Source organism: Ciconia boyciana, chromosome 3, assembly GCF_034638445.1.
Source record: "Ciconia boyciana chromosome 3, ASM3463844v1, whole genome shotgun sequence".
NCBI lineage: Eukaryota > Metazoa > Chordata > Aves > Ciconiiformes > Ciconiidae > Ciconia > Ciconia boyciana.
In genome coordinates this window covers 82343984-82358615 of record NC_132936.1, presented here as the reverse complement: position 1 = coordinate 82358615, position 14632 = coordinate 82343984, and the positions used below count along the sequence as shown (strand labels likewise).

The 14632-nt window shown below is 38.9% G+C and overlaps 1 protein-coding gene across 2 annotated transcripts in view; it reads left to right on the top strand.

Annotated features, from left to right (window-relative positions):
• The window catches only part of GALNT2 (polypeptide N-acetylgalactosaminyltransferase 2), a 104924-nt gene extending 91925 nt beyond the window's left edge, over positions 1–12999 (top strand). For both annotated transcript variants that reach the window (XM_072856320.1, XM_072856319.1), the window contains 5 exons: positions 2560–2652; positions 2850–2933; positions 4698–4824; positions 8674–8793; positions 10086–12999. In XM_072856320.1, the coding sequence (XP_072712421.1) occupies positions 2560–2652; positions 2850–2933; positions 4698–4824; positions 8674–8793; positions 10086–10241 (580 nt within the window). In that variant the 3' untranslated portion in view covers positions 10242–12999. The remainder of the gene's footprint in view (positions 1–2559; positions 2653–2849; positions 2934–4697; positions 4825–8673; positions 8794–10085) is intronic.
• Positions 13000–14632: the final 1633 nt, after the last annotated feature.

The window sequence follows — 14632 nt, the reverse complement described above, 5'->3', positions numbered from 1 at the left end:
ACTGAAAAGTAGGAAAAGGGTGTGGCTGTATGCATGCAAGGATACAGCAGACATCAGAAATGCATCATATTAGCAGGGGTTGAAGATTCTGCATTTGTGCTGGGATTAAAGCTTTTGGATTTTGTTTTGAAGTCAAATCATCATTGTGATTTGATCACTCAAATGTCATGACAATTACTATGACAAGTTTTTTTTTAAAGTTGCATTGTGTTTTCCAGTCATTTGTGTTCAAAATTACTTTGAAAAGAGATCCCACATGTACTTGAATGGTGAGGACAGCTGAAGCCTGCAAATTAGCGTCTCGGGTACTTACATCGTTTTCCAGATCTACCTTTCTCTGCAAGTGGTTTATTACCTTTGTCCTTAGCTGTCCAGCTGTCTCAAATTCTGAAATGTCCTTAAAATTCTTTGTTTCACTGGAATTATTTTTGAATTGACCTAGAAAAGTTGCATATCACTTAAAAGCAGGGTGGACAAGTTGCTGTATATTTGAAGGTTTCCTCCTCGGTCAGCTTTCTTGAGTGTCAAACCAATATAACAATGCCTTAAAATCAATTTTAGCAATGAGAGAATGAGAAACCTAAGGTAATTGGATACCCTTGTAATACAGGTATTATCAGATATGTGTAGGACCATGGGCAAAGAAACTTGGTGCGTAGAATCTGTGCTGGTCTTGCAGTCGGGACTTGTTAGCTTATGCCCTCATCTGTCCCTTGACTGTATGCAATTTGTTCTGGAGTGCTCTGGGTAAGCGTCCTATTTTTAGCTGACTAGTCAGTATGCACTACCTTTTGGCAGCCAAAACAAATTGGTGATTCTGGATGAGAGACTGGGCGTCCTGTTTCATGAGAGGGGAGACCACATCCTGGCTGTGTGGTGTGAGCAGATACAGCTTGTGTCTGGCAGGATTTGTTAGACCAGTATGCACTGGCTTAATACACCACTTCAGACGAGCTAATAAACCTTGCAGACCCCAGTCTGCTCCATACAAAGCTACCTCTGATCGCTTGGTGCTAGGTTTCATTAACCGTGGCTCAGCATTAAGTGCTGAGTGCACCCTACGCTGTGTTCCTCAGTACCCTGACTTCTTTGGGATCTTACTAGTTTAGGCAGTTCTCGGCATCTACACAGTTTCCTTATTTGTGTCGCACTAAGCCTGAACTGTTCATCCCTGAGTATGGAGAAGCATGATGCAGGCATGCATTCTGGCCTTGAAAGTGCCTTTGGAGTCATTAAACCCTGGCAAACGGAATAGTTCCTCTCCCAACACCAAAATCTGTTTGGCCTGTGGGCAGCCAAGCTGATTGCGGAGCAAACAACAGGGGCGGGTGCTGAGTGGCTGGCTGACGCTCACACAGGCCTGAGAGACTGTAAGTGAAGATAAACTGAAATAGCTCTCTAATTGGGATTGAATGGGATTTTGCTTACAAAAAAATTAAGGGAATCTTTGCAAGGAAAAACCAGTCCTCCAACAAAAAATGATTGAGGTCTGTCTTGTGACTGTTTTCCTTCCTCGCGTCCTTCCTTCTCAGGGACCTACAAGAACAACTCACTTTATCCTGACTATTTTTTGTCTTTTGAATTGGAAAATCATATTAAGGAAGTTATTGGCTGACTGCATTTACTCCAGTCGCTTTAGATGAACTTACTGCCAAATGTAAAATAAGCTTCAGAGCATGGCAGTTGCAAGTGAAATAAGGCTTAATTTTCTAAGCATAAAATTACAAACAATAGAAGTAAATGAGTTTTACTTGGAAGCCAGGGGATGGAAAAAGACATTACCTTCTTGCAGTCCAAAAGGAGATTTAAAGACACCAGTTACATAAATACAAAAATTTTAGTTAGAGATGTGTTTGATTAGAAGTAAAGAACTTGGGTTAGTGTTTTTCTACATCTGTTGCAATAATTAATCTCTCTTGAATTTTAAAGCATAAAGAATATTTTTCTAATTACTGGCTCTCCTCTGTTACCTCAGTTACAGCAGACTCGCTTGGTTCACAGCCTTAAATGTCACGACAGCTTATGTCTTTTTGGAACTTTGAGTGCTCTGGTGGTAGGAATAGGATGAAGGCTGAAAATATGTCTTGCCTATCTTAACATATCTGTTTTCAGAAAGGTAAAAGACACTATTAAATATTGCCAATTGTTGCGATTTTTATGTTTCCAATTACCTTGCTTATCCAGGTGAACACTCACTGAATTTGGCTTCTGTCAAGTTACTCTTGTAAAAAGAAAAAAAACCCAACCAAACAACAACCTAACAACTTCCATGGAGTTTGCAGAAAGAACTCCAAGATGTGTATTAAATTCTAGATGAAAACCTGAAGCAGTGATGAGTGTGGAAAATACATAAATTTCATTCTAAATACATTGATTTCAGTTATGTTACTCTCTAATGGTTTTCTATTACTTGGGTGTTTAACAGGGGATCTTCTGCCTGGCTTGAGGCAGCTGACTATGTAGTACTCAAAAGGATTAAAATCAACCCAAGGATAAATGACATGGTTTAATTGCAGCTAGAGAAAATGTAACCTATGTGTTTCATATGATTGTCCCTAGAAATACACGCAGGGCAGCAGAAGTCTGGATGGATGAGTATAAAAATTTCTATTACGCAGCAGTGCCTTCAGCCAGGAATGTACCTTATGGCAAGTAAGTCAGAAGTGCTTCTTTGCCCTATTCATTTATTCTTCATGAGACAGCACTTTCTGAGGTGAAAGCAGTGCTACCTCTCGTGTTATCTCTTTAAGATACAGTTCTACACTTCTACTGTTCTTGAGTTTTCTGTGTATTAATGTATACGAAGACAGCAGCCTGACTTTGAAAACTGCTCCTTTTTTCCCCTCTAGTATTCAAAGCCGAGTGGAACTCAGAAAGAGACTTAGCTGCAAACCCTTCAAGTGGTATCTTGAAAATGTTTATCCTGAGTTACGGTGAGTTTTGCCTGAACCAGAGATAGTATGGAGTTCTCTTCCCCGCCCCCCAGAAATCATCAGTTTCTCTTTCTCCTTCCTTGGATGTAAAAGATGTTTTTTAATTTATTTGTGAAAGCAATGCCTCATACAGGCTTATTTGCTTTTGGTTTTTATTAGTTCTGTTCCTAAAGAGCCATTTTTCCTTAGTAAGCTGCTTTTTCTTTTTCTGCTTACCACAACTACAGCTGCAGTAGCAGGTATCTTAGAGAACAGTGTCCAAAGGACTCAACTTATCTGAGCCTGAAGTTAGTCTCCTACACAAGCCGTTTGCTCAGAAGTGCACTGTTCTGTATCCTGTTGTTGTCCCCCTAGAGCTTTTGCCTTCGCCTAAGCACTTGCTTAGCTGAGTGAGGAGACTGAATCTCAGTACAGTACAAGTAATGGGAGTCAGCAGACAAGAGAGCCTTGTATGTTTGGCAGACAAGGGCAGATGCCTTAGACTAAGAAGCTGCGTCTTCTCCTCTTTCTGTCTCTTGTTCTCTGCCACTGGATAATCACTAACTTTGGGGGTGGTGGTGAGAAGAGGGAAATGAGGGCTAACATCGCTAACAGTTTCTGTTACATGAATGCATCCTAACTAATGAAAAAGCTTTAAAGAGAAACATTGTTATCACTTTTTGAAAGGATAAAAAGGTTTTTGTTCAATAACCTGTTAATAAGTATGTCTGTCAGATCTGAGTCTATAAACCAGTTTGTCTTCTGTCAACCTAATATTGGTAGTGTAAGGGTAAGATACTGTGTGTGGCTTAAGAATACTTGCTTTTTCCCTGGGGGCACTTCATGTCAATAGAGTCAGGTAACTGCTAGTGGCATACAGGCTCGGAATGCAAAAGCATTACAGCCCTAGTGAAACATGTACAGAACCACACATACTAAAGAGTCTCATAAACCAGGATGATGCTGAGGAATTAAGTTATCCTTTATTTTCTCTTAGAAGTGCCAAAGAATATTTATTTTTGTCAGAAAAAATACATCTTGCAAGCTCTCCAGCAAAAAGTGCTACCATAAGCATTACTTAAGTGTAATGTCATCTTACTCTGTGTTGTCTCTCATGTGCTCATTCTGCTGGCTTGAATTATTATACTCGTATTATAGTCTGAAGTTTTTAAAGGAGCTAATATGCCCTTGCTTTACTGTTTGACATGAACTCATGGTCTCTACCCCACAACTGTACTTTATTGAATGGGTTTGCCTAGGTATTTCCGTACTATATGAGCGCACTTTATGTGCAACCATTAGAAAATAGGTACAAGCAAAACATTGATTATTTTTTTTTTTAATTCCTAACCCCTTTTCTAAGACTTCAGTAAAAACAATCTCGGAAAAATGTAGAATGTCGTATTTCTGCCACAAGCTAGCTTGGCTGAAAAAACAAGAGGGCTTGAGGACCTTAACTGATAGCATTAACCTTGAGGGACTTTAAATGATGATGTTAAGTCATCTTTTAATTTGCTTTTTGTGCTGAGTTTGTATGTTCATCCTCAGTCTCTGGTACAAGTCTTTTTGTATTCTGTCCTAAGCTTGCAAGTTTATTCATGTTTGATCAGTTCATAATCAGGTAATTGCCTTTTCTCCTCAGAAGATGATTGAGATTTCCAGATAGTAGTCATTGCTCATCTTTAACCTGTCATCTTAAAAATGCTCTGAGAAAAGACAAGGAGTTAAAAATAAATAAATAAATAAACAAACTGAATTAAGCAGATATTTCTGGTTTTATTTTAGGGTACCTGATCATCAAGATATAGCTTTTGGGGCTTTGCAGCAGGGTACCAATTGCCTTGACACTTTGGGCCATTTTGCAGATGGTGTTGTTGGAGTTTATGAATGTCATAATGCCGGGGGAAATCAGGTCTGTATGCCATTAATTTTTTTTTCCACTGTATGTGATCTTTTAAAAAAGAAAAAAGAAAAAAATGAAACTTTTTAACTCAAGCAGGTACATGTGTACTGGTGATAGGAAGATGAACCCAAATCAGCAGATCAGTTGTTATAACAGATTGCCTAAATAACTTCTCCCTCAAATATAATTTTGTATTTTCAGGATTAGAATCTAAGCCCAGACATTCATTCAGTGTGCATCAGATTATCCCCTTCCTTTGTCCCTATTAATATTTGCTTTTACATTGGAGGCCAGTAACTTTGTTCCCAGGAGTTATATACTTGTATAGAAAGCTTTTTTCCAATTAATTGGTGTGTTTAATTTTTTTGGCAGGGGATTTTTACTTAAGAAAATATTTGGGTTTTATTAAGCATATGGCCTAAGGTCAGCAAAATAGGAGAATGCTTTACTGTGATGCCCTATTAGTCATTTCCAATTTGTGGTAGCAGGGTATTAAAAAGTCTGTCTCAAATCCCCGTTTGGCTCTTCCAGAAAACAGAGGTGCCTAAATATCATATCCTATTCAGTCACAGTAAAGGGAGTGTTTCAACAAATCCTTTCTAATGCTACTCTTAAACTCATTGGAAATATGTCAAATCTGTAAATGAGAGCATTAATTATTTCAAAGAACCTATTTATGCAGTTGTGACTTAGTTATCATTCACAAAATATATGCATACGTGCTCACTGTTTTGTGTGCTGCTTTGTCACTAAATTATTTTCAAAGTCAACTGACTATAAATCAAATGTAAGATTAATACTTCAAGTACATCTGTTAAAACAGGAGGCTGACCAATTACAAATCTAGCGTTGAATGAGTATCAGAATTTTGCACTCTCTGATTTAAATTAGAAGGGGAAAACCCTGAAATCAGATGAAGCCTAAAATAAAGAAGTTATTTCCTGGAAGATGTATCATGTTGATTTGAATGCATTGCCATCATACATCTGAGATATGCCTTTCTTCCTTATCAGTAAAGAGAATGTATCTGGGGAGGCTTTTTCTATTACCTTTATGAAAGTACACTCATCTTTCAGAACACCACAGTGTTTTTTAGGAGAAAGGGTGGACATATCAGAATTGCCTTGGTGCAGAAATCTTGGAAGTTTCTGGTGATGTTGTGTATTCCCTACAGATACACAAAGTTAGCTTCCTCTTTCAAACTCCCCTTCCCTGAGTCTGACCCTCTTTTCTGTGTAGTTTCTTCTGTAAAGCTGACCTTGACAAACTAATATACACTTGCTCTGAACAGGTCCCTGTGAGAGGATGTTCAGACAGATTGAGGCAGAACGGGTCAAAACCAGGTTTTATGTCCAAGCAGAATTCATATTGGATTGGAGGGAATGAACAGAGTGAGCTCAGCATGGGAGAAGAGAGATAGGGAACAAACCAGAGTCTTTAAATCTGGACTATGTGTTTTGCACCTGTTCTTATGAAGAGGGGCTGGGGGGGCTGGGATTAAGAGTACTCAGATGATATAGGTTGTGGAGACCTTCTCCTATAATTTGAAGAGCGTACGCTGGCTTACGCTCAACACAACTTGAAAGGCAAAATTTAAGTCAAAATGAGATTTCCGCCCCCCCCCCCCCCCAACAGGTTGATGGAATTCAGTGATTAAAAAGGTAGATGAGCATCTCTAAAGAGCTGAAGAAATTGTAGTGCATTTGACAATCATGTAAAAATATGTAGGGTTATGATAAGGAGCTAACTAAAGGTAAAGCCAAATGCATTTAGGTGCAAAGGGAAGGTTTCAGGTTAGCAGTGTTCTACTAACTTTATATTTCTGATTTATGACACAAGTTTTTTCAATTGTCCTGACTTTCAAATTGTTATGTAGAGCTGTCCTATTTCCAGCCTGTGCCCTGAGCAGGTACAGTGCTTGCAACTTTTCTTCTCTTCTGGTGTAGTGGAACTTGCTTAATCTTATCTCCGTTATAGCTAGTCATAGTCCCTGATCACTGGAGGAAAGCATCTATAAACACTCTGTTTCGTACCATGAAGGGCCATCGCATAGATGTCTCCAGCAGCAGAGCTTGGAGCTTTTGTGAAGCAGTACCTTCGGCTTTTAAATGTGTTAATTTCTTTTGTGATTGCTCTTGTGTCTGGGGCTCTTCCAGCCCTCTGATGGAAAGGTGAAGATGTATAAAGCAATATTTTCAAGGCTCTAACTTTCTCTGACTGCAGGGTTCTCAAAGACAGGTTTTACTACTTCCCTGGTAGTATTTTCAATGTCACTATTCAGTATAAATCTTATAAGGGGGCCATCTTTTTCAGGGGCATTTGTGATCCTGATAAGCTCTGAAAATAACTTAATTCCTTAAGTTGTTAAAAGTGGCTATTAACGATTCTTGTTGACATCTTACGAACTGGGCAGAACTGAGAAGGCAGGTAATTTTGCTGTCATCTGAGATTAACATAGTGGAAAATATTTTACATATTGAGAGTGAAAGGAAAAGTTTTCAGTTTGGGAAACAAAAATGGGTTTGGGAAACAAGTAAAGGGAAACATAGAGTTCTCCTGCCTTTGCTTTGTTTTGCATAGTTGTCATTATTCCAGTACTTGCATAATACTGTGCCCATCTAATGGCTTGCTACCTGTACGATGGCAGTTACTTGTAATCGTGTGGCATAGAAGTTCTGATTGTTTCCTCAGTATCTGTTCTTAAAGGAATTTAACATTGTTAGATCTGCTGAGTTTAAAAGTGATTACGCAAGTCAAAAATTCAGTTATGGTATCAGAAAATAAGTTTAAAAAAAAGGGGGGGGGATGGGATTAGTCATTTAATTTCTTTTTGCAAGCAATGAGTGTTTCAGAATAACATTTAAATGTAGCAAGGGTTGCCCCTGTGTATCTAGGGTTTTGTATTACACAACGCTGAATCCTCTTTAGCTGCTGGAGAAAAGCTAATCGTGCCTTTTTAAGTAGCGACAAGCATGATTTGGATAATTAGTGTGGCTTTAGTTGATAGATCAGCTTCCTTCCTCAAAGGATAATTAGACAAATGAAGACCAATCTGGATCCTGGAGACCAAACTTCAGGGAGAAAGGCATGGAGAGAATCTGAACATCAGCGCAAGATCAGGCCCTGCGTAGAAGGATGCTGAGATCAAACAAGCTGGGCAACAGTACATACAGAATGGCTTTTCTTTGCTCTTTATTTAAAAAGTTACATATTTAAATGCATTTTAAAAATTCTGTTGTACATCACACCTTGGATAGGAAGTAACATTCTCCCTCTACCCTTGAGTTTGGCCCACTTGTGTATTGCTTTCTGGTGGTCTCTATCATATTAAGAACTACTGTTTCCTCACTGTGGTACATATGTTTTGTTTAGTGTGTGGATAGGGTGGCCAGTGATGCTGCAGCCCAAGCTTTTAGGGGTTTTATATATGTAATTATATATATATTTTACATATATATAATCTCTCCTACATAGAAGATATGAGGCGTGTGTAATACACACACACAGAGACATATAGATAGGTAGGTAGATAAAAATACAGCCGGACGAATATTTGGACAAATATTTTAAACCTGAGGACCTGTGTGACTGCCCGTTGTACTTGTGTAGAGCCAGCAGAGGGAGCAAACAGCCAGCCCGGCCCTGAGCTGACTTGGGGATACTGAAGCGATCGGAATTACTGTGTTTGAAAAAGACCTTTTTTCCTTTCCTGCTCTATGGGAGGCAATGAACTGTTTGAATGCTCATATGGAGCCATTTACAGGATTTTAACCTGTGCTATATATGCAGAGATAGCATATGCACCTTGTGCATAGTTAGTATACACAATTTTGTACACTTTGTTCTTCCTTTTTCTAGGAATGGGCCTTAACAAAGGACAAGTCGGTGAAACATATGGATTTGTGCCTTACTGTTGTGGACAGAGCACCTGGTTCACTAATAAAACTTCAGGGCTGTAGGGAAAACGACAGCAGACAGGTTAGTATGTCATGAATGCACTCTGCAAACAGTGGGAAAACAAGGGTTGTGAATGAGAATGCAAGAACGTGCTCTGGTAATCATATCTGCTATCCGTTCTACTCTTCACTCTGTCTCGCTTTTTTGTGTGTGTGTAAGGTTGGGATGTGTGACATCTGGGCAGAGCAGCAGGAATAAGCTCGTGTAGTGAGCTTTTCGTAGGCCAGTGACAGTCTTTTATGAACATATAGACATTGTCCCAACACTGGCCTTAAATGGAGGTTTCACCCAACAGCATTGATGTGTAACAGTCTTCAACTGCCACGTTTGTTTTCTGAAATAGAATATATATTCCACAATGTATTTTTGAAAGGCCTTCTTCAGTGAAGTTTGAAGATTATGTAGTCTGTGTCTCAGAAGAGTGTGGTTTGGCTTTCCTTTCTCCTTTTCAGCTGTGACCTGTTTATAACAGCACTAGACTCCTTCAATGCATTTTTATTAATGCGCCATTGTAACTTCATCTATTTCCCATGCCTGAGGAAAATCACATTTGCAGAGTCACACCATCTTTTTGATCTAGTCGTAACAATTCATCTCTTTCTGCTAAGTCATCAGTTCTGATCGCCTGCCAGCTCCCTTGCTTCTGCATCTCAGTTTTTGCAGACAGATAACTGAAATGCTGTTCCTTGATGAAGGAAGAATATTCTCACCACTTTTCTGAAAAGGGAAGCAAGATTTTCTTGATAAGGTTTAAAGGCACAATATGTTAGAAATACAACATTAAAAAATGTTTTATTTTTAACGTCCTGTATTTGGGGTTTACTCTGTCATTGGCATCACCTTCGGCAGACCTTCTGACAGCACAGATTAACTGGTTATCTTCTGTATAATTGAAAGGGTGTCTGACAGATTTCTGTAAAGTTGTCTTTAGTGATCGTGCTTTTTGCTTCTCTGTGTTCAGAATTGTAGTGATACGTGGATGGGTTTTGTGATTTTTATTTTTTTCTTCAGACTGAAGGTTTCACACAGGTAACATGGCGTGACAGCATATTTGAGAAGTGCTGAAGCAGAGGAAAATGATTTGGTGTATTCTGTATCTATTGTGGTGTGCTAGCTGAATGAACCGTTGTTTTGGCAAGGTTTGCCATAATTTATATACTCTTATTCAAGGATCATCTAAACTGTGTACTATTGCGGTTTTCACAGCTTTCCCAAGCACGAGCCAGGGAAGCTTATGAAGGCTTCAAAGGACAGGATGTAGAACTCGTCCTTTTCCTGCTTTTCAAGCTCAGTAACTGTATTTTCTCTTCCAGAAATGGGAACAAATTGAAAGCAATTCTAAACTGAGGCACGTTGGCAGCAACCTCTGTCTGGACAGCCGAAATGCCAAAAATGGTGGTCTCACCGTTGAGATCTGCAGTCCTTCTTTGTCACAACAGTGGAAATTCACACTTAATCTGCAGCAGTAGAAGGACTTACAAGCAAAATGCTGTTTCGATTCATAGACATTGGGCAAAGTTTTGATTGAATTACTGATGTATTTCTTAAAACTTTCCACGGAACTTATATACCTCAGTATTCGACCTTTATCTGAAAGTAGGAGAGTGCTGGAGCAGACACCAGGGATCCAGGGGACTTGGAGCACTGCAAAGATGTCACTGAACATGACTGCAGCACAATTCCTTCTTGGTGTGAAGACTTCAACGGTTCCTTTCTGTCTTCAGTTATGTACTTGCACAGCAGATAATTAACTCTAGGAACAACTGATGTATGATAAAAAAAGGATCTGAAGAAACATCTGTGGGGAACAGGGTGTGGGAGGGGAGGGTGGGAAAAATTACTAGGAGAAGGTCATTTGAAATCTCCATTTGCATAGAAATCATGGTTTGTCGTTTCCAGAAACAAAAGTGTCATTTCGAAGGTTTTTTTTTTTCTCCTGTGTGTACTTGGTAATTTGAATATGAACTTTTCTATGATGGACTCTAAATATAAATATAAAAAAGTATATATATTGTCAGGTCCCACTGATTTATATCAGTTTTCATCTTCCTATAATTATCAATGAAGCAATTGACATATGCATAATCAGAAATTGGATTGGAATGCTAGGAGAGTGAAACTTTATGAAGGTGCAGATTTTGTGCTGCTGAGTATGATGTCCGTGCTAACACTGGATGCTTTTGCTTTGCAAACTGGATCTGCTTCTTAACACTTCACCCTCAGTGGAGATCATGAAACTTAGGAGGAGAAAGAAAATAGCAGCATAAGCCAATGCATCTGCACAGATGATCGCTTGGGTTGTTTATTCCAACTTGGAAATTCATTACACGTGCTCTGGATAACGTTAAACTTGTACTTGATATTTGTGTTGATCATTTCTGTAGTACTTTGTCTTTGAAATACTTCTTCCTTTGTTACAAAATTACATAAACAGTGCAGATCTTTCATGCAGCCATGTGGGTTCAGCACAGTTTTATTCTGGGCCCTCATGAGAAAAATTTCTTTGTCTCAAACTCCCCTTTTGAGTTGTAGAAATAAGGTAGAATAGTAACGTCACTGTCGACAGCACAAGATCTGAATTTTAATTTGCAAGGATGAGCAGCTATGTGATATCTCTGAATTGCACTTGCTTAATTTATAAACCTACTACTGGGGAATTTTCTTCCGTTTTGTTTCTTTAAATGGAGCTTTTGAATGGATTCAGGCTTGGCTCTGGGAATCAGCCTGGATACCAGCAGATCCTACGTGTTTTTAACCATAGAACCCATGCCTTTTGCAGCTTCAGTCCAGCTGATGTCATTTTTATATTAAAATAATACTGTCAAAGTTAACCCCAACTTTGACCTGTCCTTTCTTATGTTTGCATAGACTATATACTTTTTTATTGAAAGCAAATGCTTCAATGAGCTTTTAAAATGAAAAGGAAAGGTAAATAAGTACTAATAAGCAAGACAGCATTGACAAAAATTAGTGCAGACATGCGGTGCCAGGAAGTAGGTTTGGTAAGATGATGGATCTCGGAAAAATGTAAGGGTTGATCATGAGGAGATGAAAAGCATCTGCTGTACTGTAGTATGCTGGTATAGGTCCCCTCTTTCTTTGTTCCTGGAAGTAGAGTAGTTCCTGATAATTTTTTTTTTTTAAATTTCCTATACATTAGGTATAGAGGTGGTACTCTTCTGGGCAAAATGGCTTTAACAGTGCCAGTCAATGTGCCCATAAATGCCTTCTGTGTCTGAAGTTATGACTTGCAAGTACCTGCATACCTTTTGGATGGGGGCGTTAAATCCAGTTTCTCCCATCCATCATCTGACTTTATGAATAATTAGTACTTTTTTTTTCTTCCTCACAGTCCACTTTCTCCAAAACTTGCCTGTTTTAGAGGCCATACAGTGGATAAACTATTTTTCAGCTTTTAGTCTCTCCCTATCTGTAGCCTTTTAACCTAGCTGAGAACTTGAAGAATGTGATTCATAAACATAGCAGTAGATTTCTTCATATTCTGGAAAATAAATGCTGAAATATGGGCTCAGCAGCAAGTCAATTGTTTGAGGTTTTGAAAAACAGAATTTAAAAGAAAAAAAACAAACCCCAACCACTCAGCTTCTGCCATGGAGGTATTTGCATTTGCAACTTTGGTCATGGTAAGGGTAGTACTAACTGAAATCAGCAGTTGCAACTCTGAATATTGACCTGTCTCTTAACTCTGAATCAGAATTACTAGTAAAAAAAAAAAATCCATATTCCACCTCTTAAGTCTTCAATGTCAACTGCTATCATATAAAGTAGGAATATTTTCACTAATTCCTCATGGATGCTGTGCCTAGGGGTTTTAATATAGGAGCTGTATGTTAAAGACAGCATTGCTTTTCTTTGAGAGAACAGACAAGAAGTGGTATCCTTTTGTTATGTTTACATGACAGTGTGCCAAAGTTACTTACTGTGATTTTTAGGGAGTTTTAATGTTGAAGAAATTCACCCCTTTGAAAGATAAATTAAGAGCCCTTGAAGCTAATTGCGATGGAGTCTCCTGAGAACGTTTCTTACCGTCTTCAGAGCAAGAATGGTGATATTGTTTGTTTTGCAGATTTTCAAAACATAGTTTGGAAACTGTTTTTTCAGTTGGTTTGAAAAAGTCTGCTGTACAGAGCTTGTACTTTGTTCATTTTATAGATGGAAACCATCCTTGAAAAATTGTTTAACTTAAATAAAGAAGAATGCTTTATAGATAAATGTGTGGTGGTCAATATAAATAAGTAAAACCAAGAAGTCTGCCTGGAGCTTGTAGATTGAAGTAGTCTCCAAATCCTTCCATTCACTTGGTTGTTTCATAAAGTTCCTGTTCTAAAAGTGTGTATTTGCATTTATGAAAAGAGAATTTGTTTGTATTTAAATTAGTATGATAACTTTGAGGAAATGGTCTTATTTTAGAAGCTGCTTTACATTGAGGAATGAGTTAACACTGACTGTAGTCACCTGAAAATATACCGTTAAGGCACCCCTCTCCTGCCCCATTAGGCCTAAGCTTCCCGAGACTTCCACTGCCCTTCTCTTCGCTGCCAGAAGCTGCTATGCCAAGCAGGACAGGGCCTCCTGCAGCCTGCAGGATGATTGCAGCACAGCTCGGAGTTGGTTGGGGTGCCTGTCCTCGTCTGCTCGTGCTCTCCTTCTGCTCTCTATTGTGCAGGCTAGTAATTCTGATGGCTGTGGTGCACTTGAATCTATATCTTAAATAGCCCATATTTAAACATAAAAAAGACTTCTTTAAAAAAAAGAAAGGTATTTTGGGGGGCAAACACTTCACAGGTCTAGTTTAGAGGGCTGGCAAATGAACTTGCACTGGCACAGTTGGGGAGGGAGCAAATCCTCCATGGTAGGTGATGGATCCTCCTGCTGCTGTAAGAGTAAGTGGGGCTGCAGCCAGGACATGGTGCTCGATTACAACATCACCTTAGGAGAGGTGGGCTGCAAGCCAAACAGGTAGGGGATGGTACGATGCTCTCTGGGGGGGTAAAAGGGAAGCAGGAGAATGAATGAGGTAAAAAAAAAATCTCATCTGTGATGTTTTGTCCAGCTTCAGAGATGCCTCAAGGCAGTTCTTGGGGCACATCCTTCTTTCCCACTCTGTGGCATACAGGACTAGGGTCTTTGCTCCTGGTCTAGGAAACTTAGCTTTACAGTTAGCCCCAAGGACATGTTCAGCTAGCATAACCTGCAGAAGCATTTATAGGAAAGATTTAAACACTTCTCTTTTAATTGTACTGACAGGAAGATTTTTACCTTTCAGGCTGTAGGAAAGGAGAGTTCTTGAGTGCAAACTGACTCTCCCTGTGTGCCAGAAGTCAGTGACTAGTTGGCACCTTTCAGAAAGTCTAAATTAAATCAAGCAAATAGATCTTTAATATTTATGGTTGGCAAAAATTAAAAGGTGCTGTCAAACTGCAGCAAACAAAAGAAACAATCTTGCATTTGCACGTTATATCAGATAACTTAAATGAGGATTCTCCATCTGAAATGCCCTTTGACACCTGTGAGCTGACAGGTAATACTAAAAGATAATTATAACAGGCTTCTGGCAGTAGAAGCTTTTAATCTAATCCGATGTTAAATGTAGAAGTCTCTCTCGTGTGTGCCTGCCTACATTCTTACACACTTTCTGTGCATGCTGTTCTCAGTAAACTTCTTAGTGTAAGTATCTGGACTGAATGAACTGTCCAGCAAATTTTGCATTACTTCTGACCAGAATTCCATTATTTCCTTTGCCTTATACCCAAGTATATATAAGAAAAGTTTTCCGTTCAGTGTAACTAATTTTATGGAATTTTGGGTCATGCTTTTTAGCCAGTTTCTATGTATGGAT